General features: G+C 42.1%; 1 protein-coding gene across 2 annotated transcripts in view; it reads right to left on the reverse strand.

Annotated features, from left to right (window-relative positions):
• Positions 1-2,350: 2,350 nt before the first annotated feature.
• The window catches only part of LOC125459432 (glycogen [starch] synthase, muscle-like), an 85,451-nt gene continuing 62,249 nt past the window's right edge, over positions 2,351-25,552 (reverse strand). For both annotated transcript variants that reach the window (XM_048545887.2, XM_048545888.2), the window contains 7 exons: positions 24,273-24,351; positions 22,297-22,410; positions 21,225-21,351; positions 18,856-18,951; positions 14,104-14,267; positions 10,897-10,977; positions 2,351-4,160 (listed from right to left, as the gene is read on the reverse strand). In XM_048545887.2, the coding sequence (XP_048401844.1) occupies positions 3,864-4,160; positions 10,897-10,977; positions 14,104-14,267; positions 18,856-18,951; positions 21,225-21,351; positions 22,297-22,410; positions 24,273-24,351 (958 nt within the window). In that variant the 3' untranslated portion in view covers positions 2,351-3,863. The remainder of the gene's footprint in view (positions 4,161-10,896; positions 10,978-14,103; positions 14,268-18,855; positions 18,952-21,224; positions 21,352-22,296; positions 22,411-24,272; positions 24,352-25,552) is intronic.

Below are 25,552 nucleotides of genomic sequence, written 5' to 3' on the forward strand. Positions count from 1 at the left end.
TAACAATGGCCTTTTAAACCGTATGCCAATACTATACACTGTGACATCCAAGACCTGTTCCAAATAAGCAACCTTGAACACAGTTCTGAAGATTGTACACATGCCTCATTAACCAAGTGCATGCCACGATATTAAACTATATAAATGATGTAGGCATTTTGCGTCTATTGTACCAGCTGTGCTTGTGCACTGTTCACAGTTAAAGCCCTTATACCTGCACATATCTCTAACATCTGAAATTGTAGAGATTCCTTGATGTCTTTATCAGATTTAAATAAAGATGGTGAAAAACAAAACATCCAACACAGACACTAATAGAATTCCACAAACAACACGTTCCATTGCAAAATTGCTGCCATTGCTATCTATGTGTATGAATCAGTTATTTTCTCAAATCAAAATTTGCTCTCTCTCTCACAACACCCAACCATTTTTTTATACAGTTCCAGCCTGCCCAGATTTGAAACCTGCTTCTCACCTGAGGAGAATGTCCTAGCCAATTTTTCACTGTCGAACACAATACAAGTTACCGTTTGATCTGTGATTTCTTTCACAACTTGTTAAATTCCCCATTGAAACTTCTAACTGGTTCAGTGAGGTTGCAAATATGTTGTCATACAGTTTCCCTCCTCCTTAAATCTGCACTTGCATTGAAACTAAGATTAATTCCACTGCTTAAGACTTTAAATAATTTTGTCAGAATGTAAAACCCTTGAAATTTCTTATCTCTCTCTATTTTACAATTATGAAGTTTTAAATGTCAGGTTTCTTGTAATTTAGTTACTATTCCCTGGTTTATCTTACTTTTCTACACTTTTATTCCACTGTGGTGGCTTAACTTAACATTGAACAATATCATTTTTTTAATAAGTAGAAAGAACATTTTGAGTCTAGAGTCCTCGTATGTATTTATATCTAAACATTTTATATCAACATCTGCTGGATCATGTGTCATATTCGGAATCATAATTCATTACTATAAAACACAGGAACAGGAGAAGGCCCATCAGCCCAATCAATGAGATTACGGCTGATATCTCAATCTTCAATTCCACTTTACTGACTTTTCTCAATAAGCCTTGATTATCTTACCGATTAAAAATCTGTCTATATAATGACCCAACCTCAAATGCCATTTCACGGTAAAGAATTACACTGTAGGAGCAAATTACTGCACATGCTGGAATCTGTACTGGAAACAAAAAATGCTGGAGATCACAGCAGGTCAGGCAGCATCCATGGAGATACAGCAAGCTAACAATTCAAATCTAAATGACTAGATCAGAATTACACTGGTTCATTACCCTGCAGGAGAAGAAATTCCTCATCTGTTTGAAATGTGCGAACCCTTATTTGGGAATTGTACCCTCTGGTCCTCAACTCTCCAACAAGGAGAAACACCCTTTCTGCAGCTACACTGTCAAGGCCCCGAAAAACTTTGTATTTGCGATAGGTCACCTCTCATTTTTCTCAATTCCAAAACCCTCCTAGTTTCAGCCTTGTGAGCCTTTTATCATAGTTTTCAATTGTCAGCAAAGGGAATGGTAAATCTTTGTAATGTTCACTTCCCCAGGGCCAGTAGAAGCTCAGTTGCTGAATATGTTCAAAACTGAATTTGATATATTTTTAGAATATAGAAATGTAAAAGGGTACAGGATAGTGCATGAAAATGGTCTTAAAGTAAATGATCAGCCATGATTTTATTGAAAAGCAGACCAGGTTCAAGGGGCTGAATGGCTTACACTTGCTCCTATTTCTTGTGTTCATTCAACTGAGGCCCTGCATGGTGGTTGAGGGTGCTGGAGGGTAGCTTCTTGTGAAGTTTGGATTTATACTCATGCAAGTTTAGAAAAATGACAGATGATCTTATTGAAACGTGCAAGATTTGGAGGGGACTTAGCAAATTGAACGCTGAGGGAATGCTTCCCTTTTGTAGGAGGGTGCAGGAATCAGATGGCACAGTTTAAAAATCAAGGGTTTCCCCTTTAAGACTGTGATGAGAATACTTTAGTATTCAAAGGGTTGTTACAGCCTTTGGAATTTTTGTCTCCAGAATGCAATAGATGCTGAGTCATTGAATACATTTAAGGTTGGGTTGTACAAATTTTTTTGATCAATAAGCAAGTCTACTAAATGGTGGAGCTGACTTTATGGGCCAAATGGTCGTCTACTACTTGCATTCTTGAGCATTAGAAGTGAAAACTACAACTGTACACACGAACATATGATACCATGGCAAAACTTTGCTTGTGCACAAAGCTGGGCAAGAAGCATGAAGTTTCCATGGCAATGTGCTTCAGTCCAGTCAGTGCTTTAGAATGGAGCAGGAAAAAAAAAATCACCTCGAAACTAAAAAAGTACTTTGTTTTATTTGCATGCTTTTAAAATAACCATTGGTGCATGGTTTCACCATTCACTATCACTTAGAACATGCTAATGCATTATCATTTTCCAAGTTTACTTTCAACAAAGAAAATACACACAAACCAAACCGGAGAAACTGCAGATTCAGGGAGGAGTGAAAGCTGTCATCAAGGTGTCCACAATGGAAAATTATCACTGAAACAGAATATTTCATAATTTCCAAATTTTAGAGTTCCAAGATTTGGAAAACAACAGTTCTTGCCTCTCTAAATTTAGAGAGCAAAAGAAGCTAAAGGTCCAATTTTCTTGTTAAAAGTGCTGTGTCCGATTTGAAAAGACTTTCCATCCTCCAATTCTGTGTATTGCCCTACAAACTTTGGTGCTCTCCTATGACTGTATCCAAGAGAAAATTGCTGACATTTACATCCGCATTTGTTGGTCAGTTATTTTACGTTGGGAATGAGAGGAAGAAGAAAATATTTCAAGATCAGGCATCACCAGACAGGCCCTCAAGACTGTACAATGTTACAGCCCCAAATGATTTTGGTGGTGTTACTCCAGGTTGCTGGTGTTCTGAGAGAAGTCTAACAGGGAGGCATGGGCAAGTTCACTCGGCTCATTAATAAAAAACACAATTTCTTCGTGAATTAACTTTGTATCTGAATAAAATGGAACAAATGAAGTACCTTAATATTTTTCACTTATTTGTGATATTAAAATATGAAAGGAGCACCATTCCTTTAAAAATCTTAAAAGATACATTTAGTCATCAAACTCATTTTGCAAAATTTTTCACCTGATTGCAATAACACATAAACCACAGCCTTATAATGAGAGTAGGTGCATAACTAAAACAGAACTACTTACAGGGAGGCTTCTGAGTTACTGAATTTCAATTTAGAGTTCAGATGATGGTTATTCATTCTAGAGTAAAATTTGTTTTAAGTAACGTGCAATATTTTAAACTCTTCAATACAACTTTGCAACTAAGCATCTGTATGTTTTCCAAGGATTATGTTCTACTTGCTGAAATATCTATTTCAAATGTATCATCAACTGTGAACAGGTAATGACATGTGGTGACGTTAATTTATACAGAAAAGATGTGCAACAAAGGCATTCGTGCAGATTTTGTTCAACTAACTATATCTCTCTGGGTATGCAATCTCTAAAGCAATCTGACTATTTTGGGTTGCCACTCATCCTGTTTTTGAACAGACAGTAAGAAATGTCTGGACAATCTATTCAAAACCTCAGGCTAGACTTGCCAAAGTGCAGTTTGTCTGTCATTACTTCTAAGTCTTATGATTTGGAAGCATTAAGCGTTGAGGCTATCATTTTAAGTAATTCTTCCATACTAGTCAAAAGCAAACATTGAAACTCAAGTCATGATCCCGTCCTCTATCTACATTCTTAACCTTCCCAATCACCACAACCAGTTTTGGAGTTGTTAAAATATGGCTGCCCAGTGGTTATCATTAATAATTTCTAATGTGGTTCTAGTTCCTTTCATCTATCCCCAAGTCACTGTGGTTTTCAGGGTCACTAGAGCTGTGGTTAAGGCTTCCTGGTGATGTAGGCTCACTAGTCTGGCTCTTTTTCCTCACCCTCCTCTTCTCTAATTTTGAATTGATCATAGCAATTGGCTTTATGTTCATTCGGTCTTTTTCTGCTTCTTCTTCTTCATTATATCGCTCTTCATCTTCCTCTGTTTCACTGTGGTAGGGGCTGGAATGAAGAGAGGTAGCAGGGGATGGTGGTTTGGAGGCAGGCCTTGGATAGCAGAAACCTTCACTCTACAATTTAAAACAAAGCTGTGTCATTCACGGCACAAAGGAAAATGAAACATGATGTATTTACATTATAAGACCAGATAATATAGCAGCAGAAATAAGCCATTTAGCCCTTTGAATCTGCTCCACAGTTTGACTGTGGTAAATATCTTTCTCAACCCCATCCTCTCTCCTTCGCCCCATAATATTTGATCTAATCAAGAGCCTACTTGTCTCTGTCTTAAGGACACTCAATGACTTGGCCTCTACAGCCCTCTGTGGCAATGAGTTCCACAGATTCACTACCCTCTGGCTGAAGAAATTCCTCCTCATCTCAGTGCTAAAGGGTCAGCCCTTCACTCTGAGGATGTACCTTCTTGTCCTAGTCTCTCCCACCAGTGGAAACATCTTCTCCACACCCACTCTATCCAGGCCTCTCAGTATTCTGTAAATTTCAAATTACCCCTCATCCTTCGAAACCCCATTGAGTACAGACCCAGAGTCCTCAACTATCCTCAAATGACAAGCTCTTCATCCCCAGGATATCTGTTGTAAACCTCCTCTGGACCCTTTCCAATGACAGCTTCAGCAGATACGAGGCTCAAAACTGCTCACGTTATTCCAAATGTGATCTGACTAGACCTTTATACACCCTGTTCTTTTATTCTAGCCCTCTTGGAATGAATCCTGGCATTGCATTTTCCTTCCTAACTGCCAACTGAGCCTGTGTATTAACCTGAACTAGGAGTGCCAAATACCTTTGTGCTTCAGATTTTCAAAGCCTTCCCCTATTTAGAAAATAGTCTGCACCTTTATGCTTCTTAACAACGTGCATAACTTCACACTTTCCCGCATTATGTTCCATCTTACACTTTATTGCCTACTCTCCTGACCTGTCCAAGTCCTTCTACAGACCTCCCGCTTCCTTAATGTGACTTTGCCCCTCAGCTTCCTTTGCATCATCAGCAAACTTAGCAATGATGCCTTCAGTTCCCTTGTCCCGAGTGTTAATATACCACACGAATAGTTGCGGTCCCAACACTAACTCCTGCGGAACCCCACTCACCATCAGCAGCCACACTGAAAATGACCCCCTCATCGCTACAAAATAAAAACCACAAGAACTGCCAATCCTGTAAATTAGGAACAAAAGCAGAAATTGCTGGAAAAGCTCAGCAGGTCTGGCAGCATCTGTGAAGAAAAATCAGAGTTAACATTTCAGGTCCGGTTTCTGAGGAAGGGTCACCAGACTGGAAACGTTAACTCTGATTTTTCTTCACAGATGCTGCCAGACCTGCTGAGCTTTCCCAGCAGCTTCTGTTTTTGTTTTTTCCCCCTGATCCCTACTTTCTACTAGTCAACTAATCCTCTGTCCATGCCAATACTTTGCTCCCAACACTGTGGCTCTTATCTTATTTAGCAGCCTCCTATGCAGCTTATTGTCAAAGGTCTGCTGAAAATCCAAATAGACCACAACCACTGGCTCTCCTTTGTCTAACTTGGTTGTTACTTCCTTGAAGGATTCTAACAGATTTGTCAGCTGTGATCTCCAACTGATGAAGCAATGTTGACTCACTGCAAAATGGTTTAGTCCATCAGCATCTTACAGTGACTGTGTAATGTTGAGACAGGCAAAGTGAACATAGAAACTAGCTCATGTGACCCACTGATAAATCCCAAGTTAAAACACTAGAAATTTGCTAAGGTCCAAATGTAAAAAAACAGTAAATGTAAAAATCTCTTGATATTATCACATTATAACAACTTTAAAAAAACTTTGCTATGATTTTTCTATGTCAGTTAATGTCTAATTTTTAAGGTTCCTAAACCATGAAAAGGAGATTTTTTTTGATATAACAAGATGTCGAGCTGAATGAACACAGCAGGCCAAGCAGCATCAGAGGAGGAGGAAGGCTGACGTTTTGGGTCTAGACCCTTCTTTAGAAATGGAGGAGAGGAAGAGGATTCTGAAATAAATAGCGGGGGGAGGGGGGGCACGGGCAGACAGAAGACGGATAAAGGAGAAGATAGGGTGAAAGGAGACAGACAAGTCAAAGAGCCGGGGATGGAGCCAGTAAAGGTGAATGTAGGTGGGGAGTTAGGAAGGGGATAGGTCAGTCTAGGGAGGATGGGCAGGTCAAGAGGTTGGAATGAGGTGAGTAGGGAGGAAATGGGAGTGGGGCTTGAGGTAGGAGGAGGGGATAGGTGGGAGGCAGGGACAAGCTGGGCTAGTTTTGGGATGCAGTTGGAGGAGGGGAGATTTTGAAGCTTGTGAAGTCCACATTGATACCATTGGTTGCAGGGTTCCCGAGCGAAATAGGAGTTGCTGTTCCTGCAACCTTCAGGTGGTGTCGTTGTGGTACTGCAGGAGGCCCAGGATGGACATTTTGTCTGAGGTACGGGATGGGAACCGAGCTTAGGTGTTCCGCAAAGCAGTGCCCAAGCCTCCGCTTGGTTTCCCTGATGTAGAGGAGGCCACAACGGGAACAGCGGATACAGCGTACCACATTAGCAGACGAGCAGGTGAACATGTACTTGATATGGAAGGTCTTCTTGGGGCCTGGGATGGGTTGAGGGGGGTGGTGTAGGGTCTGGTGTAGCACTGCCTGCTACACTTCCTGGGAAAGGTGCTGGATGAGGTGGGGTTGGAGGGGAGTGTGGAGTGGACTAGGGAGCCCCGGAGAGAGTGGACCCTCCAGAAAGAAGATAAGGGTGGGGAGGGAAAATTATCTTTGGTGGTGGGGTTGGTAGAAGTGTTGGAGGATGATGCGTTGGATCCGGAGGTTGGTGGTGTGGTCTGTGAGGATGAGGGGGATTCTCTTTTGGTTGTTATTGTGGGGATGAGTTGCAGGAAATTTGGGAGACATGGTTGAGGGCGTTCTTGACCACTGAAGGAGGGGAAGTTGAGGTCCTTGAAAAACGGGGACATCTGAGATGTTCGGGAGTGGAATACCTCATTGGGATTGGGAATGGGGATGGCATTTTTGCAGGAACGTGGGTGAGAGGAGGTGTATTCTAGGTAGCTATGGGAGTCGGTGGACTTGAAATGGATATTGGTTTCCAGGTCGTTGCCAGAGATGAAAAAAGAGAGGTCCATGAAGGAGAGAGAGGTATGAGGTGGTCCAGGTGAACATAACGTTGGGATCGAAGGTGTTGGTGAAGTGGATGAATTGTTCTAGCTCCTTGTGGGAGCACGAAGTGGCACTGATACAGTCATCAATGTAACGGTGATAAGCTGGGGTTTGGGGCCAGTGTAGCTAGGGAAGACGGATTGTTCCACGTAATCTACAAAGAGGCAGGCATAGCTTGGCCCCAAGTGGGTACCCATGGCCACCCCCATAGTCTGTAGGAAGTGGGAAGAATTGAAAGAGAAGTTGAAGGTGAGGATGAGTTCAGTTATGTGGATGAGAGTGTCAGTGGAGGGGGTCTGGTTGAACCTGCGGGACAGGAGAAGTGGAGACCTTTAGCCCATCTGTTTGGGGACTGCAGGTGTATAGGGACTGGATGTCCATGGTAAAGATGGTGTTGGGGGCTGGGGAATCGGACGTTTTGGAGGAGGTGGAGGGTGTGGGTGGTGTCACGGACATAGGTGGTGAGTTCCTGGACCAAGGGGAAGAAAATGGAGTCGAGATAGGTGGAGATAAGTTCGGCAGGGCAGGGGCAGGTGGAGACAATGCGTCAACCAGGGTAGTCAGGTTTGTGGGTTTTGGGAAGGAGATAGAAGCAGGCGGCGCGGGGTTGGGGAATGATGAGATTGGAAGCTGTGGGTGGGAGGTCACCTGAAGTGATCAGGTTGTGAATGGTTTGGGAGATGATGTTTTGGTGGTTGGGGGGTGGGGCCATGATCAAGGGGGCGGTAGGAGGTGGTGTTGGAGAGTTGGCAGCTGGCCTTGGCGATGTTCAGTGCACCATACCACAACTGAGGCTCCCTTGTCCGCAGGTTTGATAGTGAGGTTGGGATTGGAGCGGAGGGAGCGAAGGGCTGCACGTTCTGTGGGGAAGAGGTTGGAACGGGTGAGGGGGTGGAGTGGTTGAGGCGAAGGATGTCTCGATGGCAGTTGGAGATGAAGAGGTTGAGGGATGGTAGGAGGCCTTCGGGTGGTGTCCAGGAGAGGGGGGGGTGTGTTGGTGGCTGGAGAAGGGGTCAGTAGGGGGAGGGTTAGGCTCACGATTAAGGAAGTAAATGCGGAGGTGGCAGAAAAACTGTTCAACGACCAAATGTGAGCGGTATTCGTTGATGTGTGGGTGGAGGGGGATAAAGGTGAGCCCTTTACTGAGGACTGACTGTTTGTCCTCAGTAAGGGGGAGGTCTGGAGGGATGGTAAAGACTCGGCAGGGCTGGCTGCTGCTGCCTCCTCTGGAGCTGCTGGCTGTGGAGGTGGTGGGCGGAGCAACATCAGCGATGGTGGTGGGCGGAGCGACGTTGGTGTCGGTGGTGGGCGGAACGACGTTGGTATTGGGGTTGGGTGGAGTGGAGTCGGTCAGTAAGTCCCGGATGTTGGCTGTGGTGGCAGCAGCTGTGTCAGCAGGTGCGTCTTTGATGTCTGTGGTGTTGGCCTTGGAAACAAAGGCGATGGCATCAGGAGTGTGTCGATGGTGTTCGCTGTACCGGAAGTGTTGTACCTGGCGGCGGTGATGTGACATTATCCATGGGTGCTCCGAAAGTGGCCATATGGTCAATGGTCGTGGGCACATTGTGGGGAAGGTCCTGCATAGGGTTGGGGATTTGGCGGGGGGGGGGAGGAGGCCTGTGCTGGGTGGCAGGCACCAGTATGTTTAGTGTACTTATGGTTTTTAGTGCCCAATAAAGCCAACTAGAATTGTGCGTTCAGGTTGTGGATTGTGCGAAGAATGAAAAACAGGAGAGGTCCTTTGCAGGCCTGGGAGAGGGAGGCTCTGAGCTGGGGTAGGCTTGATTGTAGAGCCAGGAGATCCAGCACATTGCTGTGAGCGTGTGTTTGAGGAATCGCAGGGAGAAATGTTTTTGAAGGATCTCAATGTCCTGAATGTAGTAGTTGTCGTGGTTGGGGCCAAATTGGGAAGGCCTAAATGCGGATTGTAGTTCATTGGGGATGATTTGGTTCCGTAGGCAGGTACCAAGAAAGATAACGTGCCTGTAGTACCTGGTTTGCTTCAGGAATTGGTTGAGGAGCTTCAGGACTGAAGGGATTACGAGAGAGTTGCAGTGGGAGAGAGATCCAATGAGGTCTTTCCGGAGAGATGAGGGTAACTTCTTCAAGGTAGGCATCCTTAGAAGAGGCTTCGCAGTGGGGTTAAGATTGTTTCAAATATGTTAGGAACTGCAGATGCTGCAGAAACTGAGATAACAAGGTGTTGAGGTGGATGAACACAGCAGGCGAAGCAGCATCAGAGGAGTAGGAAAGCTGACATTTTCAGTCTAGACCCTTCTTCAGAAATGGACGAGGGGTTCCCCAAGCCTCCGCTCGTTTTCACCGATGTAGAGGAGGCCACATCTGGAACAGCTTTGCAGAACACCTACGCTTGGTTCACAACAAACAACTACACCTCCCAGTCGTGAACCATTTCAACTCCCCCTCCCATTCCTTAGACGACAGGTCCATCCGGGGCCTCCTGCAGTGCCACACTGATGCTACCCGAAGGTTGCAGGAACAGAAACTCACATTCCGCTTGGGAACCCTGTAGCCCAATGGTATCAATGTGGACTTCACCAGCTTCAAAATCTCCCCTCCCCCAACCACATCCCAAGACCAGCCCAGCCTTCCCCAACTCCCTAACCTGTCCTTCCTCCCACCTATTCCCTCTTCCCACCTCAAGCCCCATCCCCATCCCCATCTCCTACCTACTAGTCTCATCTCGCTCCCTTGACCTATCCCTTTCCTAACTACCCGCCTACACTCACCTTTACTGACTGCAATTCTGCTTCTTTGACCTGTCTGTTTCCTTTCCACCTATCTTCTCCTTTTATTCATCTTCTATCGACCTCCGCTTCCCCCTCTCCTACTATTTATTTCAGAATCCTCTTCCCCTCCCCCATTTCTGAAGAAGAGTCTAGCTTTCAGCTTTCTTGCTCCTCTGATGCTGCTTGGCCTGCTGTGTTCATCCAGCTCTACACAGTGTTATCTCAGATTTTCCAGCATCTGCAGTTCCTACTATCTTTGTTTTCTGATAATCTGCTAATTCCTGCACTTGGATGAAATGCTTAGGAATTTTTCTGCACTGGGGCTCTGTACGCAGCCATTCATACCACTTAATTTATACACATCATACTTTTTTTAGATATTCAGTATTTTTTTCCATAGATAAATGAACAGAAGTCAAATCCACAAGGCAAAAATTGTTTGCAGTTGAGAAAGGGCAACAATAATAAAATCCAAGCTAAATACAAAATGTACAGCCTCAATATGTGAACCATGATGTACAGAATATAATGCTGAAGGCCAAGAACATTAATATGTGGACTCAATTGCCCAAATTTACAGAGGGGTGTGTTATGAGCTGCAACTGGTGGAATGTAATACAGTCCAAAGGTTGGAGCAAAAAGGGTCACCTAAAAGTACAGATGTGACATAATGTCACTGATGGAATTTAGAAGAAATTTAATTTTGTCTTGAAGTTTCAAGATATTACAATTTGATTTTATTTTGCTTGAAGTAATCGTACAGAGGTAGTAAATAGTCTGAACAAAACGATCAAATATTATCTTCTCAAGCAACTCCTAAAACAATGCTAATAATTAACATTATAAACAAACACCCACATTAGCAAAGGGTTCACTTACCACCTCAGGTTCCCACTGTGAAGATGTAAAGGAATCCGGAAAAGCCTTTGCTAACGCCAACTGTCTTGCGTGTACATAATACTGAAAACATAATCAAGAAGGCATTCCATTAACAAAGAAGCAATCTCTCCATATACTTTGCATAAGGAAACAACATTACTCCCATTTAGGGAGTACTCATGTATGGTGAGGATCCAAGACATAAATAATTCTATACCACTCTTCATGTGCAAAACAACTCTGAAAATGTGTCACACTTACAGTGAAGAGAACAAGCAATTAACGGGAAAAGCAAAGCTAATGATGAAATGCTTGACTTGAAGGAAGCACTTAAACATTAAGAAAAAGGTGTCAATGTGGCAATGTTTCAACAGAGATTTGCAAGGAGCAAGATGCAGTGCTTGGACAGCAGGATAAATAAGTCATTTTCAGGCAGGCATACCGGAATTTGTGGTAACAGAATCACTAGTTCTACAGTAGGTGAAGCTGTGGCCTCAACCATAAGTAATCTATATCAATAACGTGAATGAAGTGATCAACAATATTACAGCCAATTTAGTAGATAATACAAAGGTACATAGCAAAGCAAGTTGTGAAGAAGATATCATGTCTGCAAAGAGTAGTATATAGATCTGGATAGTCTGTTGGCAGAGGTCGGAGAAAATAGCTTCAGTTTTACCAATGTGAAAGTATAGGGCATTTTAACTCATTCATATTTAAACTTCACCAGTGCAAAGTACAGCAAAACTGGATTTAAGCAGGTAAAAACAAAGTTCAACATTCACACATTTATGAAAAAGGAGCAAAAATGTGACCCTTCAGACCACATACTGGTTTCATTCCTCCACATTTGTACCTAATCCTGATTATTTCTCCCCCCACCCCCGTATTTTATCAAGGATCTATTTATCACTGGTGTAAAAATATTTAGAGGCTTTCTTTTCACCAGCTTTTGAGGAAGAAATTCCCAAAGATTCAACATCCTGAAAGAAAAACAAAATTTCTCCGAATCTCTGAGATAGCAAGAACTGCAGATGCTGGATTCAGAGATAACACAGTGCAGGGCTGGAGGAACACAGCAGGCCAGGCAGCAGAGGAGCAGGAAAGTTAACATTTTGGGTCGGGACACTTCAGAATTTTCTGAAGAATGCTATGTTCCTCCAGCTCCAAACTGCATCATCTCTTTCTCGTAGTCTCTACCTTAAATGGATGGCCACTTATTTTTAAACACTGAGCTCTAGTTCTAGGTTCTCCTGCAATGGGGAACAGTCTTTCTACATCCACCTTGTGAAGATTTTTCAGGATCTTATATGTTTCAATCAAATCATCTCTAGCCTTCTAAGCTCTAGTATGTATACACCTAGCTGCCTAACCACAAGGCAACAAATCCATTCCAAGTAATTGTCTGATAAAAATTCTCTGACTTCCTTCCAATGTGGGGATATCCTTCCTTAAATAAGGAGACTAATACTGCACACAGTATTCCAGATGTGGTCTCACCAAAGCGCCGCACAACTGAAATATCACCTCCATGTTTTTCAAATTAAGGTGACATGAGTGTCACCAGCTGGTCAGCCTGTCTATAGTTGCCCTTGAAAAGGTGGTAATGAGCTACCTTCATGCAAACAGAATCATGTAGCTGTTCACAGTCCCTCATTCACAATAAACAAAAGTATTCTATTACTTGCTGCATCTGCAGACTAACCTTTTATGATTCATGCATGATGACAGCCAGCTCTCTGAATCTTAGCACTAGAAAATCTGGTATCATTTAGATAAAGTGCTTCTTTTCATTATTCATATCAAAATGGACAACTTCACATTTTCCCACATTATATTCCACTTGCCAAATCTTTGCTAACTCATTTAACCTTATATGCTCTTCATGTCTTACTTTCCTATCTATCTTTGTGTCATCAGCAAACTCGGCAATTTAGTCCATCCCTCTATCCAAGTCATTTCTACAAACTGGCAAATATTGAGGTTCTAGCACTGATCCCTGTGGCACACCACTCATTACATCTTGTCAACTACAGAATGGCCCATTTGTCTGTTTCCTGTTAGTCAGCCAGTCTCCTGTCCACAACAATGTGTTGCTTCCCAAGTCAGCTTTTACTTTCCACAAAATCTTTGATGTGACACCTTATCAAATGCCTTGTGGGAATCCAAATACAGTACATTGATTGGTTCCCCTTTATTGACAGCAAACGTTTGTCCACAACAAACTCCAATAAATTAGATAGACAGGAGTCGATTCAGAGATTATAATGCTGTCTGACCTGCTACGCTTTTCCAGCTCCACATTCACTGAATCTAGCTTCCAGCATCTGCAGTCCTTACTGTTTCCTAATAAATAATTGTTTTGTGACAACAAATTAGATGTTTCTGCAGATCTTCTGACACAATTAGCATTGATAATCATGAGAACTCCTGTAGAAATAAATGGCAAGAGCTGACGTTCAGAAAATGTAGAAACTGGAGAACACAGAAATTTGAATATAACACAGTTAAGGGCATTTTTGACTACTGTGGCGGGGAAATTGCAGTCCTTGAAAAAAGAGGACATCTGGGATGTTCGGCAGTGGAATGCCTCATCTCTGGAGCAGATGCAGTGGAGGCGAAGGAATTGGGAATAGGGGATGGCCTTTTTACATGAAGGTGGGTGAGAGGAGGAGTATTCTAGGTAGTTGTGTGAGTCGGTAGGCTTAAAATGGATATCGGTTTCCAGGTGGATGCCAGAAATGCCCACTAAACTCATCCCGCCCCCTTGACCTGTCCGTCCTCCGTGGGCCGACCTATCCCCTCCCTAACTCCCCACCTGCACTCACCTTTACCAGCTCCATCCCCGCCTCTTTGACCTGTCTGTCTCCTCTCACCCTATCTTCTCCTTTATCCATCTTCTACCTGCCTCCCCCTCTCTCCCTAATTATTTCAGAATCCCCTTCCCCTCCCCTATTTCTGAAGAAGGGCCTAGGCCTGAAACGTCAGCCTTCCTGCTCCTATGATGCTGCTTGGCCTGCTGTGTTCACCCAGCTCTACACCTTGTTATCTCAGATTCTCCAGCATCTGCAGTTCCTACTATCGCTGTGATGAAGCCCTTCCAGCTTTTCAAACTATGCAATAGGTCACTGTACAAAAGTAACGCTTGACTGGAGTTGAAAATCGATTAAAATTATTTTAGAACTGAGAAGATTTTCTGAACCATACCCTTCCTAGATACTTCCAGTCCAGCAGATCTGAGAGGCGCTCCGTGCGATTCCTCTGAATTATGCGCTGTCGACGACTCTGTTGACAGAAGCTGTAGATGAACGAGGTTAGTTGATTGCACGAGTCATCCAGCGATCTAAAACGACGATCAAGGATGTAAATCCCTGAAGGAAAAGCAAGCCTAAACTGAGTTATCTAATGCACAAGGCAGTTACTAGCCAAAAAGACAGTTTTGGGCAGGTTCTTACTTAAAAATTACAGTGGGGCTAAAAATATAAACAGGTTTTAATTCACATCAGTAACACAGTCAAAGTTAAGGTGGCTGCCTGAACATTGGTCACTGAGAGATCATTATCATGTTTTATACTTTAGTTTGATTAATTTCTTTTCTTTGAGTAACAGCAACATATTACAGAGGCTAGATTTTTGAAGTAAATGCAGAAAAAGCTGGAGAAACTCAGCAAATTTGGCACCGTCCGTGGAAAGAAAAACAGAGTTAACGTTTTGCGTCTAATATGACTCGTCTTCATTTTCTGTGCTTGCATCGTTTTCGACAAAAACCTGTTGTGTTTGGTTCAGCCATTTCCTGCCAGCAAGGCAAATCATATTGACAATCTCTAAGACTGAACCCTATACAGAGTAGCACCTCTCCCTCAGCTTGAAATCAAATCAGCTAATAGGCTTCATAAGGTATATTTTGCTACACTTGCAGTCTTCTTCCGAAACATGCACATTCAAATATTGAATTCCATTCAAAATCTGAAATTGGACAGACCAGTTCTTATCCAGAGGTGCTCAATGGAAGTGGAAGACCGTAGCTGAATAAACCATACTGCCTTTTTCTAAGACTAAACTGTCACCTTATACATCGCCATACAAAGGCTGGCAACTGTGCTTGTGCTGAGCTGTGAGACATTTACTGGTTCACTGAAACAAAAAGTGAGAAAAACTTGCTGTGATGAAAAAGATCAATTAGAAATGAGAACAGTGCCAAAGCCTTCTACTGTCTTAATAAGATACTGCTCCACTCAGTAGTTATGTTTGTATTATACATACAGCATTCACAATACAAAACACAAGGATGATTCACTGCAGTGTGAAATTCCTATTAAGTACTATATGCTTATCAAGGTAATAAAATGGAATCAAGACGTTCTCACAAATGCACTGTGCCCATCCCACTCTAGACACTGCACTTGTGTCCATGTTATTCTTGCTGTCATACTACATATGAATCATTTGCACTAATGTACTGTGTGTTGTTATTACATCAAACTCATAATATTGTGAATACACTCCTACTATATTATTTTAACATACTGCATTCAAAGTATTTGAACGTAAACATTACCCGTTTGTTATTCTCACTAATACACAGTCCCCATGCCATGCATGTTAATTTCCCATTTTCAAATTATTTTTGTAAATAAACTGCACTCACGTGATTTCAATAAACATAATATGGTTGCATTATTCTCATTAATCTACTGCACCTATAGTATTCTGGCTAAAATGCTGTGCCTGTCTTACTTTTTCTGAAGTACTGTAATCTTGTCATTCTCACTAATAAACAGCATTCTGTTCTTCTGAATGATGTACTGTGTTACATATTTCTTACTAACATACTGTATCGGTACAATTCTGGCCAAAATATAGCATCAATGTAATTCCACCAATACACTCTGCCTGTATCTGTATTAGTATTAGTAATAATGCTAATAATAATAATCCTCTGCATTAGTGTTCTGTGCTTGTATCATTCAAATACACTTTAGTTGTATTACAGTTATACCTCAGTTAACACTTCTAACAGGCTTCTTAAAGAGTGTAATGAAAATTACTTTCTCATAAGCAAACAAGTAACAAAACGGGATCAGAGATAACAAGAAAACAGATTTTTTCTGAAGAGGGGTCTAGGCCCAAAACGTCAGCTTTCCTGATCCTCTGGTGCTGCTTGGCCTGCTGTGTTCATCCAGCTCTACACCTTGTTTTCTCAGATGCTCCAGCATCTGCAGTTCCTACTATCCATAAAAGGGGATCATCTTTCTGACTTGTAACATTTATATTAAAAAAAACTATTAGCTGCCTTGAATTTAACGAACCCAAGTAACAGCTTACTAGTAATAGCTTGAAAATTCTCAATAACTAAACAAGTCTTTCAATTTACCTGCTGATTTCCAGTTCCAGCTCACCAATTCCGTGACCCTCCTGTGCTCCCCTTCTCCACACTCGCTGAGTGACCCATTCTCCACCTCTTTCCCTGACCCCCGTTTGTCACATCTCCTGCTCACCAACTCTTCCGTTCACTATTTCCCTCTAATCCTCCCTCTCACCAACACTGAGTGAGAACATGAGAATTAAGGCATGAGAACAACTGAGAAATGGCAGTCGGGGGGAATGTGCACAGTGGGAAGGAGGGGTTGGCTATGGGCCACAAAGTGACAGTTTGTTTTAAAGAAAATAGGCTGTGTGTGCTCAACTTATGTGTTTAATCAAACATGGCAGCCGTGCTAATTTATCAACTATTTTAAACTAAAAACATGCTGTTAGAAAGCATATGAAATGTACTGTGTTCTTTTATTGCCACTGGTTTACTATACATATGTCATTTGCACAAATATGTTGTATCCACTTAATTCTCACTAATATACTGTGCCCACATTACCTCATTTACATACAATGCCAACATTATCTCACTAATACACTGTGTCCACATTATCTCACTAACGTATTTCATCCATGTTATTCTCATGAATGCTACTGCACCTATATTATTCTCACTACCATATAGCACCTTAAGGACTGTCCGTACACCACAGTGTTTGTTTTATCTATAACATATCAAAATGTGGATACCTGATGCACGTGCCTGCATTAGGGACCAGATGTTCTTTGCCTGTCACATATCATTCTCCAAAGTGCATTTTGCCTGCTGTTCTTTATATAACCACGTCTGCTATTGTGTCCATAAGGGTTTTAATGATGCTATTTGTATCGGAGCTCCAAAACACCCTTCATTGCAACTAGATTCAATCAGTTTCCATGAGGCTAAACAATTATTTACTTCGGAGGAAATGTACGGTATTATCCAATTTGTTTGTGGCATTACTACCATTGAGGGTAATTTTATCAACAAAGACCTGGGCTCTGACTGGTCCTTTCTCTAATGTCATTACACAAGTAACACATCCCTCATGGGCACTGCTCGCCTTTAAACCAGGCCAATTTGAAAGCGCACAGCAGGCTGTAGAGGAGAGAGCTGTTTCCAGCTACAGTGATTATATTACTGAAAGCTACGCAAGACTGTGGCCCCATGCAGCGATTGGTGATAATTACTGTAACAGATAAAACGTGAGATGGAGGCCACATTATCAGCAAAGGGCCAGTCTGAGCTCATTTCTGTGTTATTCAGTTAGTGAGGTACACTAAGGTAAAATACGTCAATCCCTCTGTACTAACAGCTTATTGTAATTAAATTTTGAACACATCATTCTTGTCAGATAACTCCTCTGTTTCTCACCTATAGCTGAAAGAATGCAAATTACGAAGTGAAAATCCATTTCAATTATGGCTTTTTAAGGCTGGTGTTGGGGAAAAGAAACCGTTGTTCTACTTCCTCAAACTTTTCTAAGTTACTCTGCATTTTCAAACATTGAATTTTAAAGAAAACCATTAAAAAAAAAATCGCTCAAATTAGCTAATGGGCAGAATGCAAATAAATATAGGTCAGCTGCTCAGCACTATAGTTACCATCAGCATTCCTGGACTGGCACTTGCAAGAATTATGTTGTGGATTATGAACCACTAACCATTGCCAGCAAGGACAGATGTTGGAAGAGGTCAGGACCAGGCTTGGTTGATGAAACTCAGGTCTGGGGATTTCAATCGTCTTACACTGCCGAAAGTGCTGGGAGTTTGGGATGTGGGAAGAGAAGCAAGGTGATGGTATATGGGATTTCAGTTATATCTCATTTACCTGATTTATCTTGAAAATAAGCCATGTGCTATATTGAACAGCTTTTTAATGTGCCCAGGGCACTTGGCTTGTAATAGGCATTAGCACATTTAAATAAGGATACCAATGTTGGGTGCAGGATGGAAATTCATGTCTAAATGCACACAATCTATCCCTGATATCAATAGGCTGGTCAAGACCTGGTCCTATCTATAGCGGGACCAGTGGAAACCCCTTAAGTGTAGTCCCAAAACTTTTTAAAAGTTACCTTTCTATAACATTCTCCCTGGCTCTACACAAATACTATTGGCAGCTCTAAGGTTTTGGAGTAGATCTGTAGCTTAGGTTGTGGGTGTTGAGGTTGGTTGGTTCAGCGAGCTGGTTTGTTGTTCCGCAGACGTTTCATTACTGTGCTTGGTAACATCCTCAGTGCAGCCTCTAATGAAGCGTCGGTGTGTTTTTTAAAATGGGTCACTGCAACGGACCCCAGAGTTTAAAAACCAGGCGGGAAAACATACCGACGCATCATCAGAGGCTGTACTGAGCATATTGCCAAGCTCGGTAACGAAACGTCTGCAGAACAACAAACTAGCTCGGCGAGCCAACCAACCTCAACACTATTGGCAGCTGAATGCATCAATAATACATTATAACGCAGTCTGAATCTTTTCCAAAACCTTCGCTACTTTTCTCCAGAACTACCTTTTACCTAAGCAAAATTGTTACTAATGAATACAGTTAAAAGATAGCAGTCCATCAATTCTCAGGGGGGTGCGCAAAGTAAGCTTAATACCTACCGTATGCTGCTGGGTCAGCAATGTGTTGCTGCATAAAGCATCCAAAGCCTGATAAGTTGGTGGTGATGCTAGGGATTCCCATCACCGTGCACTCCGCTGAGGGACAAAAACAAATGATTAATCCCATTAGAAACCACTTAGTCCTGACAGTGAAATGATAAATGATCAAACAGTATTATAAAGTCAGATCTTTCAGTATAACACTGAGCATTGCTGGAGAATTAAATTATATCTAACTCAAACTTCAGTGGTCAACTGTTACTTTATCCAAATAAGCATTATTTGCTGTGCAGTTGCAATTCCATTGGCAATTTTTAAAATATCTCCACCAAGGTGGCCAATGTCCCCATGCCAGCTTAGATAGCAAGTATTTTCAGGTTATTTTATTTTATATGGGACCTGCTGAAAACCTTGCAAGGTGACAGTAGATAGCGAACACAAGGCAGAATCCTGGTTGGTTTTTCTCCTGTACAGCTTAACAGCAAGAAGATAATTTCTACCATTCTTCCTGAAGGCAGTTAACTCAGTAGAGATTGGAGATCAATGCTAGCTTTTTCCCGATCTGTCTGGCTTGGTGTTACACCAAGCACAGGTGAAATGACCATTAGTCAAGTTTAAGTTAAAACTAGATTCCTAACTAAAACTGGACCATCTCCGATACCTCCCTCTTCTTCCTGGACCTCTGTCTCCATCTCTGATAACTGCCTCAAAACTGACATCTATTTCAAGTTCACCGACTCCCACAGCTACCTAGATTATAGCTCCTCTCATTCATCCTTCTCCAAGAATGCAATCCCCTACTCCAAATTCCTCTGCCTCCACCACATCTGCTCCCAAAATGGGATGTTCCACTTCTGCACATCCCAGATGTCCTCCTATTTCAAGGACCGTGACTTCCCCCTCGAACCAGGTTTGAAAATGCCCTCATCTACACCTCTTGCATTTCTCCCACTTCTGCCCTCACATCCACTCCCCAGAACAAAAACAATGACAAAATTCCCCTTGTCCTTGCATGTCACGCCATTAACCTCCTGGTCCAACGTATCATTTTCTGCCACCTACAATCCGACCCCACAATCAAAAATATATTTCCCTCCCCACCCCCATCTGCCTTTCATAGGGACTGTGCTCTCCACGACTCCCTCGTCTGCTCCACACTCCCCACTAACCCCATGATCCCCGGCACCTTTCCCTGCAATCACTGGAAGTGCTACTCCTGCCCTTACACCTTCTCCTTCACCTCACTCTTCACCTCCATTCAAGGCACAAAACAAACCTTCCATATCAGAAAGACATTCACCTGCACATCTGTCAACTTGGTCTACGACATCTACTGCTCCCAATGTGGCCTCCTCTAATCAATGGTACCAAGCAGAGGCTCAGAGACCGCTTTGTAGAACATCTGTGCTCTGCTTGCGACAAACAATACCTTCCCATCGCAAAACATTTCAGCTCCTCCTCCCACTCCCTGGGTGACATATCCATCCTGCGCCTCCTCCAGTGTCACAACGATACCACCCACAACCTGGAAGGAGCAGTACCTCATATTCCACCTCAGGAGCCTACACTCCAATAGCCTAAATGTTAATTTACACCTTCTCACCCACCTATCCTCCCCTCCCATCACACTGACTTATCCCAGCACTGCCCACCTGCACCCACATATCACCATCCCACCTACCTTTCCCAGACACAGCCCTCCTCTCTATTTATTTCCGAGCTCCCTTTCCCTTCCCCATTTCTGAAGAAGAGTCCTGACCTGAAACGAAAACTTTCCTACTCCTCTGATGCTGCCTGGCCTGCTATGTTCTTCCAGCTCCACACTGTGTTATCTCCAAATTGAAACAGATGATTTTGTAGTCAGTAACAAAGCAAGGGCACACGGTGTTAACTTTGAGCTTAAGCTGCCCACTAAAGCTCAGTAATCTCAGTAGCAAGGTTTACCTCTTTCCTGAAGACAGTTTGAATCTGGTGTCAAATCAAGGTATTTAGTAGTCTTGTAGTAGTGGCAAGCATGTAAACATCCAATCAAATTGAAGTATTCACTTACATCAAACTAGGAAGTCAAAAGCATTTAACATTCTTCCCTTTTTATTTATTTCACCATGTGAATTGTTAAATAATTACATTTGGGTCCTGACAGAAGTAAAAAAAAACTAAATTTTAAGAAAAATTCTACAGAGAACATTGACATTTTTCATTAATGGAGATATCTGGCATTCCACAAACATAAAATTAGTTTTACAAGGACTGTTCGGACTTTTTGCTCGGTGAATTTTAATATGAATGATGATTCATTGTCACTTGTACTCTACAATGAACAACATGGTAAAACACAGTGAAAAGCTTCAATACTGGCTTCAACTCACCAGGAGTATATCCCCATGGCTCATAATAAGAAGGAAACACACCCAAATGGCAGCCACGTACAAACTCCTCATAATCCAAAGGAAGCAATGGACTCGTGGACGACAGGAACTCAGGATGAAAGATGACCTGGAAAATGAATAAAAGCTATTTCGAGGAAAGCAGAGGCAAGGATGCTGTCATTAGCCTCCCCTGACTATTCAAGTGGGAAAGTCATATGGTACAGGCCAAATAGGTTCAAGATATGATCATTGATTTGTGTTACCCAAAACTATACTGGGAAAATACAGTTGGCATAAAGGCATGGTTAATTAACAGGGTTTCCTCTCTGGATTGCTAATCAGAAAACTATAACCTTCCCAAACTACTTGCTTACCACTCATCATTGCCACATTGTATGTTTTATTTTTCAGTTTGATCCTATCCTGCTAACTATGGTTGGCTCATCACTTTCATACTTTTTTTTCCTCTGGATATACCCTTGTTGTAAGTCTAGGACCTTCTTTTAACCATCTGTCTTTGCTCTTTTGCTGCTAATCCTCTTGCCCAGTCCATTTCATCTAACTTTGGCATCGTTTGTTTTTTAAAATTGCCTTTATTTAAGTTTAGCACAATTATTTCTAACCGAAGTTTCTATGCTCAAACTGAATGCTAAATTACACCATGTTATAGTCACTGTATTCTAGGGGAGCCTTGACTCTGAGATAACTTATTAAACCTGCCTCATTACACATTATTGTCTAAATTCTATCTAATGGCCCCAATGTGGCATCAGGGGATGACAGGATCAAATATACAGTAGGCTGTTATTTCTAAACTTTCTAAAGAAAAGCAAATATATACATGCTACAATTTATTCTTTGTGAATGACAATTAAAGCAAAAGTGAAAAATAAGTCATGCAGAATGTAATTTCTCCATTTAGTAGAGGTTCATGTATACAGTAAGTATTCTCGGTCCATTAACACGGCTTTGTCTAATTGAAAATTGTCGTCCCATTGTTCCCACGACCCTTCAGTTGTGTACAGATTCACTAAAAACTTATCAAAGCAGCCAAGAAAAGTAGCTTGCATACCTTAACTCTGTCACTCATGCTATTAAACAACCCAATCCTTCGGACTGCCTTGAGAATGAGATCATTAGCATCATCCAGCATGTTGTGTGTACAAATAGGAGGCAATGAACGTCGCTGTGTAACAACAATGATGCATGTTTCAGAGAAGTGAAAAAGGTAAGAACTTGGTCAAAGAATGGTAATTTCATTTGGCATAATTTTCCCCTTCCAGCTGTGAAATTCACCAGTTTTATTTTCTTGTATGTGCTATTATGCATATATAGTCCTCTCTGAAATTAAATCCATTTTACTCAAAAGGCTACTGGTTTGCAGAGCAGCAAGTAGACATCTGAGATTCCCACCTGACCTTGACAGCGTTCTCACCTACCACACACGCATGCACACGGACACGCACAGTTTTCAATGTGCCTGTGGACGGTTTACTGCATTTGCCTGTGACAGGCAGATACTAGAATGATCGCCCTGCTCTCCATACTGTAGCCATTCAAAGCCCCAACTATTTCACCCACTTGTATTAGTCACAGATAGTATTCAATGAGAGTGGCTTGTCACTCTGGGAAATCTCACGACAGCAGTGTGGTGGCAAAGAACAATGTAAATAAGAGAAAGAAGTATTTTTGTTCCTCTTTGACTCATAGGTGTGCACAGAAAAATATTTGTGCTCAGCTTGTGAGCAGTCCAAGTGATTCCTTTAAGAACTGTCATGTGGAGGCTTACCCTACTTCACATTCCAACTAATGCTGCTACAAATTGTAAATGGACCCCACATCACTGCAAATTCCTATTTTTAATAGTTATGATCACGGTGTGTGGGCATCATTGACTGGGCTAGTATTTATTTGTTATCCCTAACTGCCCTCAAAAAATGGTGGCTTTTTGAGCTGCCACAGTCCTTAGAGTACAGGTGCACCCATAGTGCTGTTCCAGTTTGATCTAACAACAGTGAAGTAACAACAATATTTATTTGCAAATCAGGATGGAATGGCTTGGAGGTGAACTTGCTGGTGGTGCTCCCATGCCTGTCTGCTGGTCTTGTCTTTCTGGTGGTAGTGGTCATGGTTTTCGAAGGTGCTGGTCTAAAGGATTATCTTGCAGATGGTACACACTACTGCCATTGTATTGGTGGTAAAGGCAGTGGTACCTAAAGGTGGTGAATGGGTGCCAGTTAAGTGGGTTGCTTTGCCTTGGACAGTGTCAAGCTTCTTGAGTGCTGTTAGAGCTGCACTCATCCAGGCAAGTCCAAATTATTCTAACACACTGCTGACTTGTCACTTGTAGATGGTGGACAGGCTTTGGCAAGTCAGCAGGTGAGTTACTCACTTCAGAATTCCTAGGCTCTGACATGACGTTATTAATTTATATCGCTAGCCTACATCAGATTTTTGGTCAATGGTTACAGCCAACATGTTGATAGTTGAGGATTCTGTGATGGTAATGCCATTGTTTATGAAGGGGATGTAGCGAAGGAGACCTGTTCTGAGACCAAATTGACCTCTCAAATGTGAGCTTCCCTAAAATTATCATGCAGCTAAGTTTTATTCTTGATTTTTTTTTACCACTGGTTTCTAGATAAACAAGGAGGAGAGGCACAGAAACTCAAATAAAACCAAATACTACAAATGCTGGAAATCTGAAATGAAAACAGAAATTGCTTGAGGAACTCAGTAGGTGGGGGTCCATTTGTGAACAGAGAAGCAGAGACAACATTTCAAGTCTGATAATGATCTCCTTTACTCAGCCAGGAACACTGAGGCCAATTGCAAGTATCCTACTGCTAACTAAGATTTATAATTATATTTCACATTCCTTTGCATTGTAATTATTTATTTCCCAACCTTAACAGTTGTATTTCAAGTTTATTTAGTTTCTTTTGTGTTTTTCCTTGGTATGATATTGTTTACATTGAGAAAACCTGAAGAATGCGAACTTCAGAAAAGAAACACGAGATTTCCAGAATTTCTCTGTTAAGTACTTACCTGAGTGGCATATATGGCTCTCTTCATCAGAGTGAAGTCCTCCCGATCCAAAATGGAGTTTATATTGGGCATATCGCCTCTGAAACCAAATAAAGACTTTTTAAATACACCAAAGCTACAGTTTTAAGATTTCATTTTCCCACAATCATTTTTAAATTTGTTTTTCACAATTTGTATTTTTAAAAGAGTTCAATTTAAATGCTTATCCAGGGGACAGCATGGCAGCTCAGTGGTTAGCACTGCTACCTCACAGGTAGGAACCCAGGTTCGATCCACCCTTGGGTGACTGTGTGGAGTTTGCAAATTCCCCCTATGTCTGCATAGCTTCCTCCCACAGTCCAAAGATGTGCAGGCTAGGTGAATTGGCCATGCTAAGTTGCCTGTAGTGTTCAGTGATGTGTAGATTAAGTGCATTATAGGGGAATGGGTCTGGGTGGAATGTTCTGAGGGTCAGTGTGGACTGCTGGGCTGAAGAGCCTGTTTCCACACCATAGGGATTCTCTGACGATTCTATGATCTATGAAATGACTATATGGACAATGAATCAGAATAAATTTTCTATTACTAAATAAAGAGGCAGACTGTCAGAGTTTTTCATCCTGCATTCATCAGGTTGTGCAAGAATACATTCTTTTAAATCCATTCACAGGATTTGGGCATTGCTCACCTTGCAAACATTTATTGCCCATCCCTCATTGCCCAGAGGGCAGTTAAGAGCCATTTCTATGTACTTGGAGTCACATGTGGGCCAAATCACGTAAGGATTTTAGAACAACCGACAATGATTTTATGGTTATCATTATACCCTAAATTCCAGATACTCTGATTTGAATTTAATTTTCATCTGCTATGGTGGGATTTGCATCCAAATCTCCAGAACATTGTTAATCCAGGGATCCACAATCTAATAATAATATCACTAGGCCACCATCTTCCCCAAATAAGCAATAGCATGTAAAAATAAATAATTTATGTTAAGTAAGAGAAAGATGATTGTTTGGCAAGTTTGCCAATTGGTCGGGGCACTGCCATGGGAACTCGTTGTTCTGGATGTGAGTTTGCTCGCTGAGCTGGAAGGTTCGTTTTCAGACGTTTCGTCACCATTCTAGGTAACATCATCAGTGAGCCTCCGACGAAGCACTGGTGTCATGTCCCGAGGTTAACCCAAGGAAACCTAACCAGATAAATAGAAAGCGGGACATAACACCAGCGCTTCGTCGGAGGCTCACTGATGATGTTACCTAGTATGGTGACGAAACGTCTGAAAACGAACCTTCCAG

Source organism: Stegostoma tigrinum, chromosome 17, assembly GCF_030684315.1.
Source record: "Stegostoma tigrinum isolate sSteTig4 chromosome 17, sSteTig4.hap1, whole genome shotgun sequence".
NCBI classification, from domain to species: Eukaryota; Metazoa; Chordata; class Chondrichthyes; order Orectolobiformes; family Stegostomatidae; genus Stegostoma; species Stegostoma tigrinum.